The 21,134-nt window shown below is 36.8% G+C and overlaps 1 protein-coding gene across 1 annotated transcript in view; it reads left to right on the top strand.

The window, feature by feature from the left end:
- Window positions 1-21,134, top strand: part of LOC150098956 (unconventional myosin-Ib-like) — a 574,946-nt gene that overhangs the window by 514,328 nt on the left and 39,484 nt on the right. Inside the window, exon 20 of the mRNA XM_090405778.1 lies at window positions 18,566-18,687. Within this exon, the coding sequence (XP_090261904.1) occupies window positions 18,566-18,687 (122 nt within the window). The remainder of the gene's footprint in view (window positions 1-18,565; window positions 18,688-21,134) is intronic.

Below are 21,134 nucleotides of genomic sequence, written 5' to 3'. Positions count from 1 at the left end.
CAAGTGTAAATCAGGTAGGAGTTATATAGATGACTAGTATCATTAAGTATGAGCTGCAAACAAAGAAAATGTTGTGGAGGGGTATATAAAAGGAAGAAGGTGACCAGCTAACTCATGAACAGTACAAGGATCAGGCAAGAAAGCCAAGCAGCATGGAAAGGAAGGCAAAATCAGAATACAAGAAGAAATTAGATGAACAAGCAAAAAGAAATCCCAGTCGTTATATGGCAAGTAAGAGGAAGAATGACTACAAAAGGATCACTTTAATGAGTGCAGATGTAATGGAGGCAGATGAAATTGTTGAGCTACTTGAGTGATCATTTTGCAAGGGTGTATTTGCAAGTTTAATGAATTGAAATAGATGGGATTGGATAACAGACTTCTGAGCTGGATCAGTGACTGGCTGTTGGATAGGTATCAGAAGTTTGTATATGGGGGTGTAGCATCCCAAAAGAGAAAGCGGTGTATTGCAGGGGTCAGTTTGGGGCCATTGTTGTTCAATTTGTATGTTAATGATATTGGGTTGGGTTTAACTAGTGATATGCAGCTGTTTGCAGATGATGCAAAACTGGGGAACCATTGCAGAGTGAAGTGAATGTTATGGCTTTACAGGAGGACTTGAATAGATTTCATGAATGGGCAGGTAAATGGAACTGTCAGTTCAATGTTGCAAAGTGTAAGGTTTTGAGATTTGGTAAGCAACAATGGGATGCAAAGTATACACTTGGTGGGGAAACTTTAACGGAAGTAGAGGAGATGAGAAATTTAGGAGTGATGGTGGACAAGGACCTGAAATTCAGGGGGCACATTGCACAAGTTGTGAGGATGTCACATTGGATAATTGCAATGATGTGGAGGACCCTGACATGCAGAAATAGAGATGATTCCTTTATATAAAAGCCTTGATCAGTCCTCATATGGATTTTTGTGCATAGATTTGGTCACCTGATTTTCATGCTGATGAGGATATGTTGGAAAGGGTCCAGAGAAGATTCACCAAAGTGATCAGTGGTCTTTGCTCAGGCAATGCATTCCACTCACCAACCACTCTCTATGCAAAGAACCTACTCCTCACTTCTCTGTTCACACCCTCCTTATACAGTTTCCAGCAATGGGCTCTTGATCTGCTCCCCTCTCCCATTCTATGAAAAATCTCTTCCATGTTGACCCGATAACAACCCCTGACCAGCTTTATGTCTCAATCATATCCCCCTCCTCTCCTCCTCCAATTCATGAGGCTCTGCAACTTACATTCTCTCAATCTGTCTGAGTACTCCACATTCCAAAGACCACTGATATGTTGGAAAGGGTCCAAAGAAGATTCACCAAAGTGATCAGTGGTCTTTGGAATGTGGAGTACTCAGACAGATTGAGAGAATGTAAGTTGCAGAGCCTCATGAATAGGAGGAGGAGAGGGAGGATATGATTGAGACATAAAGCTGATCAGGGGTTGTTATCGGGTCAACATGGAAGAGATTTTTCATAGAATGGGAGAGGGGAGTAGATCAAGAGCCCATTGCTGGAAACTGTATAAGGAGGATGTGAACAGAGGAGTGAGGAGTAGGTTCTTTGCATTGAGAGTGGTTGGTGAGTGGAATGCATTGCCTGAGTGTGTTGTGGGTGTAGACACATTGAATCAGTTTAAGGCACAGTTGGATGAGCATTGTGTGCAATAATGTGTACCTCCCACCATAAGTCTCTGACTCCATGGAGGTCAAATGGTAATAATAATAATAATAATATCATCCAAGTGAATATATTGTTTTGACACGGGTGGCAGGGATTGATGTGAGAACAGAGGTTGATGAATTGAGGAGGTACTTAGACTATTGCAGAATCTGAATAAAAATGCAGCTATATGATTGGATGGGATATTGGCTCACATTTTAAGAGAATGTGCAGGGGAACTGGCATTGCCTTTTACTAGGCTGCTTAATTTAAGTATTTGCTCTTGCAAAATCTCAAGAGAATGGAAGGAAAGAAAAGTAATTCCTTTGCATAAAGGAAGATCTGAGTCTGTGGTAACAAATTGTAGACCAATCAGTATCTCAGGAGTGGTGATAAAAATACTGGCAAAGTTGGTCAAATAAAGAATTCAGGAATAGGTAGATAAGAATATCATACTCTATGAGGGACAGCATCACTTTGCGAAGGGTAAGTCATGCCTTAATAATCTGTTAACTTTTTATAATAGAGTGACAGCCGAATTCGATAAAGGGAATGGCTTTATGATGATCCTTCTTTTTTTTTTCTTTTAATTCTTTTTATAGCCACTTCTGGCTATAGGTGTCACCGAATTCTCTCCATCTGTTTCTATCCTGAGCTTGTTGATACCAGGGAATTCCAATAGTTTTCGTTATATTGTCTGACCATCTCCTTTGATGTCTTCCCACAGATCTTTTACCTTCATATGGCTGCCATTCCAGTAAAACCTTTATCCATCTATTGTTCTCGAGTTTTGTGATGTGTCCCTCTCATTTCCATTTCTTTCGAAGTATGTTTTCTCCACTATCTAAACATTTTTTTGTTTTAGTACTTATTTCTTCATTTTTGATTTTATCTTTGAGTCTTATCTTTAGCAGACATCTTTCCATTCTTCTTTCTGTTTTTTACATTTTATCTGTTATTTCCTTTTTGATTGGCCAGTTTTCTGCTCCATATGTCTCTCACGATGAGTCTTTTGACTCCATGGAGGCCTGAATAATAATAATAATAATAATAATATGTCATAATAGGCATTTCACTATGGTCTTGCTCTGTTCTCAGGTTTTATTTTGCTGTTCAAAAAATTTTCAATTTATTTATTATTTACCTTAATAATGTGTCTCTTTCATCTTATCCTATTCAGTTTGTCTTCTCAAATTAATGTCTAATCCAATTTCTAGTGATTTAGTTTGATCTTCTATCATTTATTTTAAATCTATCATATTGTTTGCAATAATAGGAATATCATCAGCAAATTTTAGGATGTTTACTTTAATTTCATTGATAATTGCACCAGCCTAGTTGGCCAAGTGGTTAACGTATCCATTCTCCAGCCAAAAGGCTGTGGGTTTAGAATCCCACTGTGGGTATGGATGTTTTGGATTGTCTGTGAAAATACTAGTGGTGGTGGGCAGCGGGTGGTATTGGTATAGTCACGGTTCACTGTAATTGGGTGGATTGAGTGGTGGAGATGGAGAGTTGTAGAGTAGGTGCCCTCCCTCGATGAGTCCAAAGACTCATCGAGGGAGGGCACCTACTCTACATTAATTATTATAATAATAATAATAATTATTATATTGACTCCTTTATTGGATCATTTTAAATTTCTCATCATATGTTCCAGTGTTAATATGAAGAGTTTTAGAGAAATGGAGTCTCCTTGCCTTATTCCTTGATATATGTGAGTTTTTTGCTTATTTCATTGAGAATGATATTTGCAATAGCATTTTCATAAATATATTTTATTATTTAAAAAAATTGTTTTTCAATGCCATAATCTCTAAGGGCTTCTATTATTGTTTTTATGCAATCAAAAGCTTTTTTCGAATCTATGAAGGCTGTGAAAATGAAGGTTGTAATCATTGCATTTTTCAATATGTAAGCTTATTCATTGAATATGATCTATTGTACTGAAGTTCTTTCTGAAATCAGCTTTTAATTTACTTCCTTTTATATCATCATCATCAAATTCCTGACATGTACCCTCAAGGGGTGTACAGGATATGATAGTACTACATGAAAAATTTACATCATTACTAACTTCCTATCTACAATTTTCCTCCAAATCAGTCTGTTACTTGTCAAGACTCCAACATTATCAGATCTTATATTTCTATCGTCTAAGGCACTTTGTACCGTATCAATCCACCTATATCTTGGTCTTCCTCTGGGTTGTTTTCCTGTCAACCTGGCAGAGAACACTTGTTTTGATAATTTTTCCTTGCCCATTCTGTTTAAGTGACCATACCACCAGAGATTAGCTCTACTAACACATAACTAGATGCTAACAATGTCAAGTTCTTTCCTAATATCCTTGTTTTTAATATGATATTGCCATTGATGCCATCTGTTCATGCCTCTAATCGTTCTCAGGACTCTCATATCTGCGGTCTCTAGTCTTTGGTCAAGCGTTTTACTTCTGACCCAGCTCTCAGATCCATAAGTTAAAACTGGTTTGAACACTGTCTTGTATACAGCTAATTTAGTGTTCCGAATAATTTCTCTCTTATTCCATATGAATTTATTCAATTGACTTTCCACCATACCAGCTTTGCTGATTCTGTTTTCTATTTCTATATTTAATTTACCATCTTCAGTAAAAATCATGCCTAAATAGCTGAAATGTTTTACTTGTTCCACAGGTTCTCCATTCACAACACAGTTGACATTTTCAATGATTCTGCCTATTTTCATTGTCTTTGTCTTTTTATTGCTGACCTTCATACCATATCTATTACAACAGCTATTCAATTTAGTCAGAGAATCGTGCAAACTTGTAGCAGATTTATTTAGAAGTATAAACATCGTCCGCATAAAGCAAAGAGCTGACATTAACATCTCCAATTTTGATATCATGTTTAATACCACTTTCCTTCATAATGTGATCCATATAGATAATGAATAACAGAAGGGATAATGCACATCCTTGTCTCACACCAGATTTAACATTAAACCATCTTCCCGTACTTCCTTCAATTCTGACTGCTGACTTACAACTCAAATAAAGACTAAGTATTGCTTAATATAATGCCCCATTGACACCATATAACTGTAGTGTATTGAATAGCTTCTCTCTTGGCACCTTGTCATATGCCTTTCCAGATCAACAAAACTTAAATACAGATCTTTGTTATATTCCCATGCTTTCTCAATTATCTGCCATAAAGTGAAAATCTGATCCTGACAGCCTCTATTTGGCCTGCATCCAGCTTGTTCTTCACCAAGCTTTTCTTCCACAATTCTTCTCAGCCGTTTCTCAAGTATACTTGCATAGATCTTGCCAGGAACACTCAGTAGGGAAATACCTCTGAAATTCTCACATTCAGTTTTATTTCCCTTTTTATATATGGGTACTATTAGAGCTCTACTCCAATCATTGGGAATTCGTCCCTCTGTCCAGGCTTTCTGAACTATGCAGTGCAGCCACTGTAAGACTTTTATTTCTGCATTTCTGGTCAAATATTATCTACTCCTGCTGCCTTTCCACATTTCAAGCCTTTGATGGCTTTTTCTACTTCAAGTATAGATATGTATTCCTGACTGCATGCACGATCAGTGTTTTTTACCTCTGTGCCATCATCCTGCTTGTTTCTTTTAGCAGTTTTTCAAAGTAATTACTCCATACTTCAAGGATATCTTTTTCTCCTGTTTTCATGTCATCTTTTTTAATGCAGTAATTTAATGCAAACATTATTCCATTCTTCACTTTTATACAGATTCATGTAGAAATTTTTTGCTTCTTTTGTGATTTCTTGTTTGCTAAATAATTTTCTTTCATTCTGGTCTTCAAGAACTATAATATTCTTTCTTCCAGTTGGATGATTATTTCTTAGAATTCTGAGGTTTCCATTTTCATCAATGATTTTTTTAGATTATATCATCTTCTCTTTTCTTAATATCCTCTTAATCTCTTAATATTTATCCTTATTGCTTTATTTATTACTGTTATTTCAGTAGTTTCTCTTTTCTCTTCTGCAATCAATTGTTTTCTCTTTTCAATGAGGTTTATTTTTTTCTGATAGTTTTCTAGTCCAGCTTCTTTTGTTTTCTTTTAAATTTTGTGCTGATTCAATAATAATGTGTTTTATTTTTTTTTTCTTCCTGGTCAATGCTTATTCCTGTATTTGATATCATTTGTATATTTTCTTTAAGTTTATTTTCCACTGATGCCTTGAAGGTTTGTCTAAAGTGCTTCAGCTTTTATAATGTTTTTCCTTTTTTTGTGATGCAACTCTCTCAGCTTTCACTGGTATTTCTATTTTCCCTCTCACCATTCTATGACCTGAGGTGATGCCAGGATGGTTTAAAACACTATCATCTTTTAAGTTGTGAATGCTTTAAGAAAGCATAAAATCTATTTCATTTTTTGTTGTCCCATTCCCGCTCAGCCAAGTCCATCTTCTTTTGGATCTCTTTTTGAAGAAAGTTTTCTTAGCTTTGAAGTTTGTCAGTTGCAAGAAGTTGATCAGCCTGTCTCCCCTTTCATTCCAAAAGCCTAATCCATATTTTCCTACTCATTTCATTATCATTCCATCCCTCTTGACTCCTAATTTAGAATTGAAATCTCCCATGACTATTGTATATTAACACTTGTCTTCATCTATTGTTTTTTTGACATCGTCATAAAATATTTCCATTTCATCATCACTTTCACTTGTTGGGCTATAAACCTGTATTATTTTGATATATGTTCTGTCATTAATTTTTAATTTCGCAAAAGTTACTTTATCAGATAAACATTTATAGGTAGATATGTCTATTACCACATGAGTCTTTGACCCCATGAGGTCTTGGGGTAGTAATAATAATAATATTCTATCCAAAATTTGTTTGCTAACAAGAAAGCCAACCCCTTTTGATCTTGAATCTTCTGGTTCTTTCCAGTTAAGCGTATTGCCTGAATGTAGTGTAAGACAATTTTCCTCTTTTCTTTAAACTTCTGATAGTCCAATCATGTCCCGATTTATCTTGTTCAGTTGATTTTCAAGTTCTTCTATTCAATCTTGAGTTCCCAGTGTTCTTACATTATGTGTTATTTAAGTTATAGAGTAGTATTTCCTTTTGTGGTATTTTGTCTTGTTTGCGAATTTATTGTCCTGTTGAATTATTTTCCCTGCTTCATTGGCTTCTGCCTACCAAGGGTGGTTTAAGACAGCACCATCATATTGCTGGGAAGGAGTAGACAAATCCAGTCTTTGCCCCATTTGACCTTGAGCAGTATGGTCTTTCTCCTTTTTGGCATTTGGGAGAGGTTGATGGTCTAATTTCCCATGCTGACCAGATGTCTTGGGAAATGCATTTTTTTTGCTTCTACCAGCCTTTTAAAAGGCTACTGCAAACATGGAGACAGATGCCTATGTGACCACTCCTCTGGAGTATAGATGTCAGTGAAGAAAATTCATCCACCCATTCAACCTTTGGAACTCAAGGTCATTCCGATGTAATGGCTGTTGACCTCTTCGTCATTTGCATAACCCTGATAACAGGCCCTTTCTTGGTGCTATCAGCTGAGCCAGCTGAATCCAGGTTTTTTTCATGAGGTTGTTACTCCTCTCCCTCCTCCTTTCTCATCCAGGTTTGGGACCGACAATGGCATACGTGATGATACTGTTGGATTTTGCAAAGGTATCTGACAGGATACCACATGAATGCTGTTATGCACACTGCAACAAATTGAGATGATATGGATAAACGGGAGGATGGTTGATGGACAGACTCCAAAAAGTAGTATATGGAGGAGTAGAATTCAGGAGAAAGCAGGTGACTAGTGATGTGCCACAGGGCTCTGTGCTTGGACCACTGCTATTTAATTTGTACATAAATGATATAGGAAATAATTTCAATGGTGTATTCAGTTGTTTGCTGATCATACAAAGTTGGGTAGAATAATAGTTAATTCAAGATGATGCAGAGAGCTTTGCAGGATAATTTGAATAGGCTGACAATATGGGCAAAACATAATTGATGTCAATTTAATGTGAAAAAATGTAAAATAATTCATTTTGAGATACAAAGATTACAAGCTGTGTACTACATTGAGGGAACTGTGCTCCAGGAACTTGATGAAGACAGGGATTTGGGGGTAGTAGTAGATAGAGAGATGAAGTTTAGAGGACATATTGCAGAAGTAGCCAGGATAGCTCACAGGATTACTTAGTTATTGACAGACACACTGGCAAGCAGAGATAAGGCAGTTATCATTTCTCTTTATACAACCTTAATACGATCACATCTGGTCATGTCGGTTTCTTGGGGATAAGGAAGTGGTGGAGAGGATCCAGAGGCGAGTGAACAAGATGGTGAGTGGTCTGTGGAATGCTCCCTATGAGAATAGATTGAGATTTTGTGGCTTGTAAAAGTTCTTGATAGGCAAAAAAGGGAGATATGTCATAAGTTACATTTAAGATTCTTAAAGACTTTTATAGGATTGTTAAAGGGGAAATGTTTCAGCACTTGCCTAGAGGGAGCAGAACAAGAGGCCATCCCTGGAAGTTGGATAAGAGTGTGGTTAGGTTTTGTTTTTGCAAAATTGAGAAAAATTTCCGTAACTATCTTCCTTTCTCACTACACTTACCATCCTATTATAACATGTAACCAGGTTACTAAAACAAAAATCTCCCCTTAACAAACCCATGATGCTCTCTCTAGGAAGTTTTCTGTTCATTTCTATCTTAATTTGTATTCTATCTTGAACCAGCCTTCTAACATATGTTTTCAGACCCTTGAAAGGGAGTTCATGTTTTAGTAATCTACTTACTTATTACTATAAAGTGACTGCTTCCTTGGACAGAGGAGAAGGATACACAGTAATATATATACTTAGATTTCGCAAAGGCTTTTGATAGGGTACCTCATGATAAATTAATAGTCAAACTAGAGCAGATGGAGTTGGATATTAGATTAATGCATTGGGTTGGAGACTGGCTATCTGATAGGTATCAACAAATTGTGTATGGGGAAGCAATATTCAGGAAAAGGAAAAGTCACTAGTGGTTGCCTCAGGGGTATGTTTTAGGGCCATTACTGTTTAACTTGTATATTAGTGATATTGGCGAAGATTTGGATGGAGATATTCAGTTGTTTGCAGATGATGCAAAGTTGGGACGAACCATAAAGAGTAGTGAAGATGTTGTGACCTTACAAGAAGACTTGAATAAATTGAGTGATTAGGCATGGAAATGTGGATGTGAGTTCAATGTTGCAAAATATAAGGTTTTAAAATTTGGAAAACAAAGATGGGATGCAGGATTTATGCTTGGTGAGAATATATTGTTGGAAGTAGAGGAAATAAGAGATCTCGGGGTGATAGTGGATAAGGATCTAAAATTTAGGGGACACATCACTTAGGGGCTTCTGGGAATGATACGGAGGACACTGACATGTAGAAGTAGGGAGATTCTTGTTCCGTTGTATAAGGCTTTGATTAGGCCACACATGGACTATTGTACCCAGATTTGGTCACCAGGTTTTCAGAAGGATGAAGAGATGTTGGAAAGGGTCCAAAGGCGATTGACTAGGGTAGTTTCTGACCTCTGGAATGTCAAGTATGAGGAAAGATTGAGAAGATGTAATTTGCAGAGTCTGGACAGGAGGATGAGGGGAGATATGATAGAGACCTACAAGTTGGTAAGGGGTTGTTATAGGATCAATGCTGGAGAAGTTCTGCAGAAAATAGTTGGAGATCGGGAGGAGAACCAGAGGTCATCCCTGGAAACTGTATAAAGAAGGTGTGAGTAGGGGAGTGAGAGGCAGGTTTTTCTCGTGCAGAGTTGTAAATGATTGGAATGCCTTGCCTGAGAGTGTGGTGTCTGCAAGGAGTTTGAATGTGTTCAAGGCATGGTATGATGAGCTGTGCATGTGATAAAACGGACTCCTAGATGAGTCTTTGACTTCATGAGGTCTTGGGGTAATAATAATAATTACCTTAATCTTCCACCCAATCTCACAGCATTATTAACATCAGGCTGTTAAACACTGATATATCAAAGATATCAAACACTTCACTTTCTTGATCTTCAGGTATCTCTTTTTCTTTCACATTATTGTTCAGTAGCACTCCTACCCCTCACTAACTTAAAATGCACTGACAAAATACTTATTGAACATTTCTACTGTAACTTCAATGAAGTATAATTTCTCCATAAGTCCATGTGCCATCTTCAGCAACCAAACCTGTCTTCCATATTCATCCTTTTTTTCTGATAGCCACATAACTGTAGAATTCTCTGGACATGGACACATTGTTTTTTATATCTTCCCATGGCATTTTCTTTCTGCACAGCTCCTGCATAATTTCATTGATTCGTCCATTTAAACCCTCTGTATTTATCCTTCTAGCGCTAGGAATAAATACAATCTGACAGTACTATTAATAACTGGTCTCAAACAGTCCTAGGCATTACTAATCTGATGTTAATAATGCTGTGAGATTGGGTGGAAGATTAAGGTAATTATTATTATTACCCCAAGACCTCATGAAGTCAAAGACTCATCTGGGAGTCCGTTTTATCACATGCACAGCTCATCATACCATGCCTTGAACACATTCAAACTCCACTCCTTGCAGACACCATGGCATTTTCTTTCTGCACAGCTCCTGCATAATTTCATTGATTCGTCCATTTAAACCCTCTGTATTTATCCTTCTAGCGCTAGGAATAAATACAATCTGACAGTACCATTAATAACTGGTCTCAAACAGTCCTAGGCATTACTAATCTCTCTGCACTTCAACTGATCATGCCATAGCAAGTTACAAGTCTGTTTCCTTAGTTTGTCACAGTCACTTGTTCTGTAATTCCACACATCTCTTTGGTTTAGTTTTTTTTTTTTTCTGTCCAAACCACATATTCACTTTCACCAACCGGTTGCCTCATAACAGCTTCATCTGTTATCACCATATGAGACATTATTAAATCAAACATATCCATCCTTTATGTTGCCTCTCCTAAATGTTGTGTAATGTAGTTAGCTGTAATCAGTGCAAGTTATTCATTCTCCTTATTTGTGCATTTTCTTTCTTACTTCCAATCAATGTTTCCATAATTAAAGTCACCCATTATTGTTATCTCAGATACCTGAATATTTCAGGTAGTTGAAATTATCACCAGTCTCAGCTACTTCAATATTTCAGAATCATTTTACACAAATTATGGACTCTGCAACCGTGTTATAAATAATTATTTTAATTTCCCAATGTTTCAACCTTCATATTAAGGTCATCATCTGAATATGTATACACATATATGTATATATATATATGCACAGAGACATGCTAAATGGCATTTCACATAGTATGCTGAAGAGACAATGATTTGATCAACGGTTATTCTACTGGCCTGACTTCTAATGAAAATAAAATAAAATTACAATAAATAAATGAAATAAAATCAATTAACTACATCAAAGCTATATTCTATTTAAGACAGCATCAGAGAAACATTCTTTCATATAAATAGTTTTGTTACAGTGAAAATGATGTCCTAATTTAACATGATTCATTCAATGGACTATAACCATATCTCACTGAACACCTAAAATTCCACTCATCTCAATAATTATACACTAATAAATTCTTTACTAAGCAATTATATGAGAAATTTCACCTATCTTCTCTGCAAATTTGTCCTCCTCCTCCTCCCTCAGATCTAATGCCATATTCAGTTCCATTCTAGAGTTGATGCCCTCCATATTTTTTATGAACTGGTTACTACCTTTCCAACACTTCTTCCTGAGCATTTTCTGCCTAATTTCATAATTTTTCTCAAGCATTAATGATTTATTTCTTCTCTAGATATCCAAAATATGTTATTTTCAATGCTATCTTTTAATTTTCTAATAATCGCTCCTCTCATTATTATATACATATGCTCTTGCATGATAGCTAATTTGTTATCATTCCTTTTGGTTGGGAAAGACCAACTATCTGGGATGCTGGTCTTTACAACCAGAGGGAAACTTCATTTTTTATAAGTTCATTTCAACTGAGGGTAGGATAGCTGGTCTCATATAGAGGTGCATGGTTTTCCTTTCTCTGAAACTTGGGTTTTACATCCTTCAAAACAGGCAAAATGGCAGATGAACATATGAAGTTAACATATATATAATACAGTCTGTTAACTGAATGTGGCCTCAAAGCCTTATTTGCTTTGGCTGTAATTCATAAAAATCCCAACTGCAGTTGAGAACTTCAGATTCATATTCATTTTTCAAGTAAGTTTGGCAGGAAAGTTATGAGTTTTCTAATCATGTCTAGAACTTGGGAATGAAGATCACATCATACTAAGGCCAACCCTGTTGCATCTTATTTCTCCTTTTCCCAACAACTTCAGTTTCCTGATATATCACATTTATGCTATTATCAGTCATTCAAATGTGGACCATCACTTACACAGTCCTTTGAATTCTTTCTCATATGGAGGTAGTGTTCACTTTTCTAAAAAAAAAAAACAAAAAAAACACAGAAACAAACTATGCAAATCACCCACTTTCTCAACTTTGCCTCAACTAGAGGCAAAGCAAATGCTTAAGTCACATTGTCAAATTATGTTGCTTTAATACATGTGTTAATACAGATATGTTAACATGTCTTTAACTCTTATTCTTGTTGAGAGGCTTATACACTGGTTATACATGATAACTAATAATTAAGGAATTGACAGCATACACCAGAAATATAAATTAAATAAACTTTAATATATACTTTCTCATATTTCAGCAAACGTCACGTTGCCATCTTCTTGGGAACTTATTATAAAGACGTGCACACAAGTACTACATAACAGCAGTTATGTAGTACTTGTCGTACAGTTATGTAGCACTATGTAGTACAGTTATGTAGTACTATGTAGTCAAGTACTACATAAAGGCTAGCCAGGCTTTACTTCGGGAGCAAATTACTGCTACACGCGATTCCCTAGCTGACATAAACAGAGCTATATTAGCGCTAGAAAATGAGCTTTCACATATGCTGAATCACGAGCTTTGGTCAGTCCTACATGACGTCTCATGTACGGCGGCTAATAAAGATTTCGAACGAATACAGAGCCGACATATCAACAAGTTTGATAAATTAATAAAGAACTCGGCGCCCAAACCTAAACTACAAACCAACACTGTAGTTAACCTTTCGTCAATTAACCTGAAGCCTGAAGCACTCAACACTCTGTCACGTGGTCACAACTTCGCCATTGCTCCTAAGAAATTACCGGCTGAGGAATTAATGATCCAAATTGAACGCGGGATTCGCCACCTCCCAAAACACATTGCCATTGATATCAGATTGGATGTAGCCTGTGTTCTCACAAAAGCAAAGCCTCCGAAATCCAACTTATCCATTAGTGAATACAAGTCACTACAAGAATTGAAGAGAAACAAAGAAATAGTGATCACCAAAGTGGATAAGGGGAACGCCACTGTGGTACTCAATCTTAATGACTACACAGGTAAGCTCAAGGCCTTACTATTAGATCGATCCACTTACCTCCGTATTGAATATAATCCCACCAACTCTCAAATTAGAAAACTCCATAGGCTCCTTAAGAAGGTTACTTCTTGGCCTGTGGAGATTACCAACAGACTGAAACCCTATAACTCTAGACCCCCCCCCCCCCGCATATATGGGCTCCCAAAAATACATAAAGATAATGTGCCATTACATCCCATAGTGGATGGCATTGATTCCCCCACTTACAAACTAGCCAAGCATTTAGCCAAAGTGCTCTCACACTATACTGGCAACACACCATCACACATAAAAAACTCAGCCCACTTCAAAGCCAGTATAGAAAACCTCACACTCCAACATAATGACATAATGGTCAGTTTTGATGTCTCCTCCTTATTCACGAATATCCCCCTCAAAGAAACCTTAGAGCTAATCCAAGCTAAATTTCCTCCTGATATCTCAGCCCTATTTCAGTTTACAATGAACTCAGGCTATTTCGTTTGGCAGGAAAAATTCTACATAAAAATAAATAGAGGGGACAGCCATGGGTTCACCACTTTCCCCACCCTTGGCTAACTTCTTTATGGAGACTTTTGAAGAGAAAGCCTTAAACTCAGCCCCACAAAAACCTACCATATGGCTTCGCTACGTTGATGATGTGTTCGCTATTTGGCCACATGGCCCAGATTCACTCCTCTCCTTCCTAACACACTTAAACAACCAACACCCTAGAATCAAGTTCACCCTGGAAAAAGAGGCAAACAATAACCTCCCCTTCCTAGACACACTAGTCACCCGCCAACCTGATGGAACCTTGGTTTTCTCAGTTTATAGAAAACCCACCCATACAGGCAGATACATTCACCAACAATCCCATCACCCCCCCCCCCACAACAATATGGAGTTATTAAGACACTATTCAACAGGGCAAAAATAATCTGTTCAAATGATCAAGCCCTAACCACTGAACTAAATCACATCCATGACACTTTCTCAGCCAATGGCTACCCCCCCCCCAAAAAATCCAAAGAATACTTAACCCAGTAATCCACAACCCACCACCCCCTCCCCTTCCCAAAAAAGATTATTCTAGCTCCATCACCATTCCCTACATCCGAGGCACCTCGGAAAAAATCAATAAAATCTTAAAAAAGCATGACTTGACCACCTGTTACAGACCACATAGAAAATTGGCATCCCTTATCCGCTCCACTAAAGACCAACCACTTCCCCTAGACCTACCTGGTGTATACCAGGTCCCTTGCAGCTGTAAACTGTCCTACTTTGGCCAAACAGGCAGGACAGCAAATATCAGAATTTCAGAACACAAGGATTACATCCGATTTCACAAGTACAGCCACTCTGGGCTTGCAGACCATGCTCTGGATACTCTCCACAGAATAAGATGGAAGAAAGCCACAGTAATACACCGCAGCAAGTTCAAATATGAAAGACTATTCATGGAATCAGCCTCAGCCCTTAGGAACATGCCAAACCTCAACAAATTTGGATGCATGAGACTGTCCCAAATTTGGGAAACATTTATCAGAAGAACTTCAGCCCAAAGGCCAAGAACTACCAATATAGCCCACCAGGGGGAACCATCAGGACTTTAGGAAAACGTTAACTTCCTAGCTTCTGTTCTCATTTGCTGTTATGTAGTACTTGTGTGCACGTGTCTTTATAATAAGTTCCCAAGAAGATGGCAACGTGACGTTTGCCGAAATATCGGAAAGTATATATTAAAGTTTATTTATTTTATATTTCTAGTGTACGCTGTCAATTCCTTAATTATTAGTTATCGTCTTTAGCTCTTATTCTTGTTTTCTTGATGGTTTTCTTGATACCATTCTTGGATGAGATTGACATTGGATGTGTGCATGTTTATGGGGGTGGGAAATCCTTTATTTTTCTTGCTAGATTCTTTCTTCCATTCTACATTAAAATAACCTAATTGTCCTTTTTCCAGTAATGATTATTTCTTGCACTCACTGACTGATCTTAAATATTTCATTTCTTCCACAAACACAATCTTTCATTTCCCGGTCACAAATTGAAGGGCTGTATGCTTATCTCCATCTTATTCCATGTGCTTTCAAAGTCTTGTCCATCTGATTTTGATGTTTATTCTGACTGGACGTAATTCTTCTGCTATCATTGGAGATACTTCTCCTCTTCTTCTGACTTTGTCCTTCCTTTCTTTTCTGGATATACATTACTGTTCAATTTATGTTCTTGCTAAATCATCTTTAGTCGAGTGTTTCATTAAAACCAGCGATTTTCATTCTGAGATAAGCTGCATATGTTAAGACAACCAGCTCATTTCCTTAATTTTTATTGCATCTGGAACATAAAGCAGGGCATATCTAGAATGCAGATTAATCCTATATTATTATTATTATTGACATCTGATCTCCATGGTGTCAAAGGACTTATCGCAGGAGGTCCGTGCTCACACATGCAAAAAATCATTGAACCATGCCTTAAACTTATTCACAGTTTCCATACTCACCACACTTTCAGGCAAATGCATTCCACTCATCAATCACTCTCCATGCAAAGAACTTTTTCTCACTCCACTGCTCACGCCTTTTAGGGATGGTCTCTAGTTCTGCTCTTTGCCTCCCCCTTACTCTATGAAAAATCTCCTCCACATTAATCTGGTAAACAACCCCTTACTACCTGATATGTCTCAATTGTATTCCCTCTTCTTCTATTCAGAGGGCTCCATAAGTTGCATTCCCTCAATCTCTATGGAATGTCATATTTGACATTCCATAGACATGACACTGACTTTGTAAACCTTCTCTGGGCCCTCTGCAATATAGCCGCATCCCCCTGAAAACCTATGAACCAAATGTTCACATAATAGTCCATATGTGGCATGAACAAATCCTTATACAATGGAACCATAACCTCTTTGCTTCTGCATGTCAGTATCCTGCTAATTCTTGCCATGATTCATTCAGATGTTATTACAATTTTAGAAAATTGTAAAAAATTTCTAAAAAAATGAATTCCCTAAACTTCGAGTCTCTGTCCACCATGACTCCCATATCTTTCATCTCTCCACCTCCTTCAAAATTTCTCCATTAATTGTATACTCTGCATTACAACCTCGCTTATTAAATTTCAAGACCTTGCACGTTGCAATTTTAATCTGATAGCTCTATTCATTCGTCCACTCTTATAGTCTATTAATCCTCCTACAAGGTTACAACATCTGCTCTACTTCTCATGGTTCTTCCCAACTTTGCATCATCCTCAAACAGCTGTATATCCCCTTTAAGCTAGTACCTATGTAATTAACATACAAATTAAATAATAATAATGGTCAAAACAGATTCCTGTGGCACTAGTGACCTTCCTCTTTTGGGATACCACTCCTCCATATACACAACCTGCTAATACCGTTTGAAAACCAATCAGCTATCCAGTTCACTAGTTTGTTATCTAATCCCATTTGTTTCAGTTTAGCTACTAGCTTGTCATGTGGCAGTCTACCAAAGGCCTTTGAAAAATTGAAGTACACCACCTCATATGCATCCCCTTTATCAAACGAATTCGTCAACTTGTTGTAATTCATAAGCAGATTGCTAAAACATGACTACTCCCAACAACAAACAAACACCTCTTCTGCCCATTATAAAAAATACTACTATAATCAACTCACTTCTGCATCCTAGTCCTCACCAACTTCTCTAACACCTCAACAGCAAACACAGATTAACCTATAATTTGTAGCCTTAGTCTTATTTCCCACTTTGTGAAGTTGAACTGTTACTCCCTCCTCGCTCGGTAGTTTCAACTATCATTCTTCCTTTACAGTTGATTTCTATATTTATGGCCATCCCTTCCCCTTCCATATTCCACAACATCTTCAGCTTCTCTGATTCAGCATGTTCTATCCATTGTAAGATGTCTCTAAATACACATTTTCATACTTATTCAAACATAGTCTGCCCCTGTGCAGATCCTTTATTGTCAAACATATGTGTTGTTCCCTGTTGTATCAGGGGACAAAAAAAATCCAACCCTTCCAGGCAAGCAATCTGGCACACTTACTCATCTTATTGTTATTATCATCATCATACAAAACTTCCATGGTGTCAATGTGTAAGAGTCGTGCTCTTAACTGCCTTAACTCAATAACTGCCACACCTTCTCATCATACAATGCATTCCAATCACCCACCACTCTTTTTTTTAATACATTCGCTGCCACGCTCCTCAGGCATAGTTTGTTACTGCATGCCAAGCACTTTAAGTTCTTCAAGAACAGTATATGAGTTGATGTACGAGTATATTCGTAGTTGGCTTGTGAGACACATATACCAACTATGAGTATACTCATAGTTGGCAGCGAACGTGTTAAAAAAAAAACTACTCCTTCTCCCTCCCCCATGTTCATACCTTCCTTACACAGTTTCCATATGGCCTCTTGTTCTTCCCTATTTCCCTCCCTTCCATTCTATGAAAATCTCTTTTATGTTAAAGTTGTAATAGACCTTACCAACTTATGTGTCTCAATCATATCCCTATATTCCTCCTGTTGTCAAGAAATTGTATGTACTCAATCTTTCTTCATATTCAGCATTCCGGGGATGAGAAAAAAATATCTTAATTAACTGTCTCTAGATCCTTTCCAATAATTCTTCATCCTTTTGAAATCCAGGGAACTAATTCTTTGCATCCATATCCATATGTGGTCTGATCAAGGCCTTATTCAAGCACACCATAACCTCCTTACATGTCAACATCCTCCACATCATTGCCATAATCCATTGCAATATCCTCACAATTTTAGTAATGTGATCCTCACATTTTAGGCCCTTATTCACCATTAACCCTAGATCCCTTCTCCATTTCCTGTAAGGATCTTAACCAATTGTATACTCTGCATCACATCTTTGCTTTCTGAATTTTAAACCTTATACTTTGCAACATTGAACTTGATTATCCTACTTGCTTGCTACTCATCATCCTCCTGCAAAGCCACATCTTGTTCTTTCCCCCTTACTCATGTCAGGTTTTTGTTCACTTGCATGTTAATCCCTGAAAATTCCTGTAAATCCTTGTGTGACCTGGGTGAAATATAGGAAGTAATAATTAAATTACTTTTATTATTATATTATGCCCACACACAATCCTCATGGGTTGTAAAACAAAATGTAGGCATTGCCTTTTTACAAATACCACCATGAATAATTATGAACATATGCTTCCACTGCTTGTACTAGCCAAGCAGAGGAAGTTGGATATGGAATTTCATTTTAGTACAATAAGTGACTAATAACAAAAGGCAGAAGTAATACAATAATTGCTTTATTTATTTTTTTTTTTTTACACTTTCTATGTGTCTATATATATATATATATATATATATATATATATATATACATACACACACATGTAGGTAATCCAAGGAGAACAACATTAAAGCGGCCAGCAACCACAGCAACGCAGTTTAGGATATCAGTTGGTGCTCTGATGAAAAATCTACAAAGTCGATCATCTAGCTTCATCAGGTGTATTAAGGTAAGATCAATTTTCATATGTTTGTACATATGCTGGCCTGGTTAGCATGCCTGCTTTCCAATCAACAGGCTGCAAGTTTGAATCCCACCATGGGCATGGATGTTTGGAATTATCTTTTGGTGAGAGATATATTTCATCTGCCAGTGTGACTCCACCATCCTGCTTATTGGAAGCCTGAAATGGCTTGAAAAAGTTATATGTTTGGTCTCTAGAGCAGGGTGTGGACTATATAAAAAAATTTATTTAGTTAAAAATACAAAAAAAATTGATAATAAAAATTGAAAAAAAAATTAATAATAAAAATTGGAAAAAAATGTAAATAATAAAAATAGAAAAAAAAAAATCCTTAACCTGCCCATGTTACAAAAATGTACTATAGGTTTGCAAATAACCTTTCATGGGTGAGCAATATTTAAAAAAAAAAAATTCCACATTTTTAAGAAAAGCTTTGCCATGACAGTGAAACTGTTGAAGATTTAAAAGAATTTGTTGGCAAGCTTAGTGTACTACTCATACATGGAAAATTTCATTTTCATAACATTTGCATTTTCGTGATAGTACTTTTACTGTGAAGTGTGAAGATATGAACTTGTTGGTAATACTTTGGGTGGCCTCCCAATCAGCTGGCAAATACCTGTTACTGCTTACACTGCTGGATTGTGCATGAAAGAAGTATAAATATAGTAGTTTGCAAAGTGGGGCACTGTTGAATCCATTCTTGGACAGAGATCTGTGTGGGAAACCTGTCCCACAAGTCCTTCATCCCTACTGCATGTCCCTATTCTATAAATTTTCCCAACATTCTATCATGAAAGACATCACTGAAAAATGGTTACTGTGGTTGAAATCTCCCACAAAAAAATTCAAAAAATATCAAAAATACAAAACAAAATCACAAAAAATAGGCAGAAGTAATACAATAAACATATAACTGAACATATAACATATAAACAGAACATATAACTGAAAAGTCTTAACAGAACAAGAAAACTTCATGTAAAAAATACATCATCATCATCATCATCAAATTAATGCCATGTAGCCTCAAGGGGTGTACAGGATATGACAGTTCTACATGAAAAAAATTACATTATTATTAATTTCCTATCTACAATTTTCTTCCAAATCAGTCTGTTACTTGTCAAGACTCCAACATTATCAGATCTTATATTTCTATAGTCTAAAGCACTTTGTACAGTATCAATCCACCTATATCTTGGTCTTCCTCTGGGTCGTTTTCCTGCCAACCTGGCAGAGAACACTTGTTTTGCTAATCTTTCCTCGCCCATTCTGTTTAAGTGACCATACCACCTGAGATTAGCTCTGCTAACGCATTCCTGGATGCTGACAATGTTAAGCATTTTCCTAACATCCTCGTTTTTAATATGATATTGCCATTGATGTCTGTTCACACTTATAATCTTTCTCAGGACTCTCATATCTGTGGTCTCTAGTCTTTGGTCAAGTGTTTTACTTCTGACTCAGCTCTTAGATCCATAAGTTAAAACTGGTTTGAACACTGTCTTGTATACAGCTAATTTAGTGTTCTGACTAATTTCTCTCTTATTCCATATGAATTTATTCAATTGACTTCCCACCATACCAGCTTTGTTGATTCTGTCGTCTATTTCTATATTTAATTTACCATCTTCAGTAAAAATCGTGCCTAAGTAGCTGAAATGTTTTACTTGTTCCACAGGTTCTCCATTCACAACACAACTGACATTTTCAATGATTCTGCCTATTTTCATTGTCTTTGTCTTTTTATTGCTGACCTTCATACCATATCTATTACAACAGTTACTCAATTTAGTCAGAGAATCTTGCAGACTTGTAGCAGATTTATTAAAAGCATAACATCATCTGCATAAAGCAAAGAGCTGACATTAACATCTCCAATTTTGATATCATGTTTAATACCACTTTCCTTCATAATGTGATCCATATAGATAATGAATAACAGAGGGGATAATGTACATCCTTGTCTCACACCAGATTTAACATTAAACCATCTTCCTGTACTTCCTTCAATTCTAACTGCTGACTTACAACTCAAATAAAGATTAAGTATTGCTTGATATAATGCCCCATTGACACCATATAACTGCAGCATATTGAATAGCTTCTCTCTCTCTCTTGGCACCTTGTCATATGCCTTTTCCAGATCGACAAAACTTAAATACAGATCTTTGTTATATTCCCATGCCTTCTCGGCTATTTGTCGTAAAGTGAAAATCTGATCCTGACAGCCTCTATTTGGTCTGAATCCAGCTTGTTCTTCACCAAGCTTTTCTTCCACAATTCTTCTCAACCATTTCTCAAGTATACTTGCATAGATCTTGCCAGGAACACTCAGTAGGGAAATACCTCTGTAATTCTCACATGCAGTTTTATTTCCCTTTTTATATATGGGTACTATGAGAGCTCTACTCTAATCATTGGGAATT

The sequence above is a fragment of the Typopeltis vanoorti genome, chromosome 15 (assembly GCF_054136105.1).
Source record: "Typopeltis vanoorti isolate ZY-2024b chromosome 15, IOZ_Tvanoo_1.0, whole genome shotgun sequence".
Lineage (NCBI taxonomy): Eukaryota > Metazoa > Arthropoda > Arachnida > Uropygi > Thelyphonidae > Typopeltis > Typopeltis vanoorti.
This window is presented reverse-complemented; position numbering and strand designations above follow the sequence as displayed.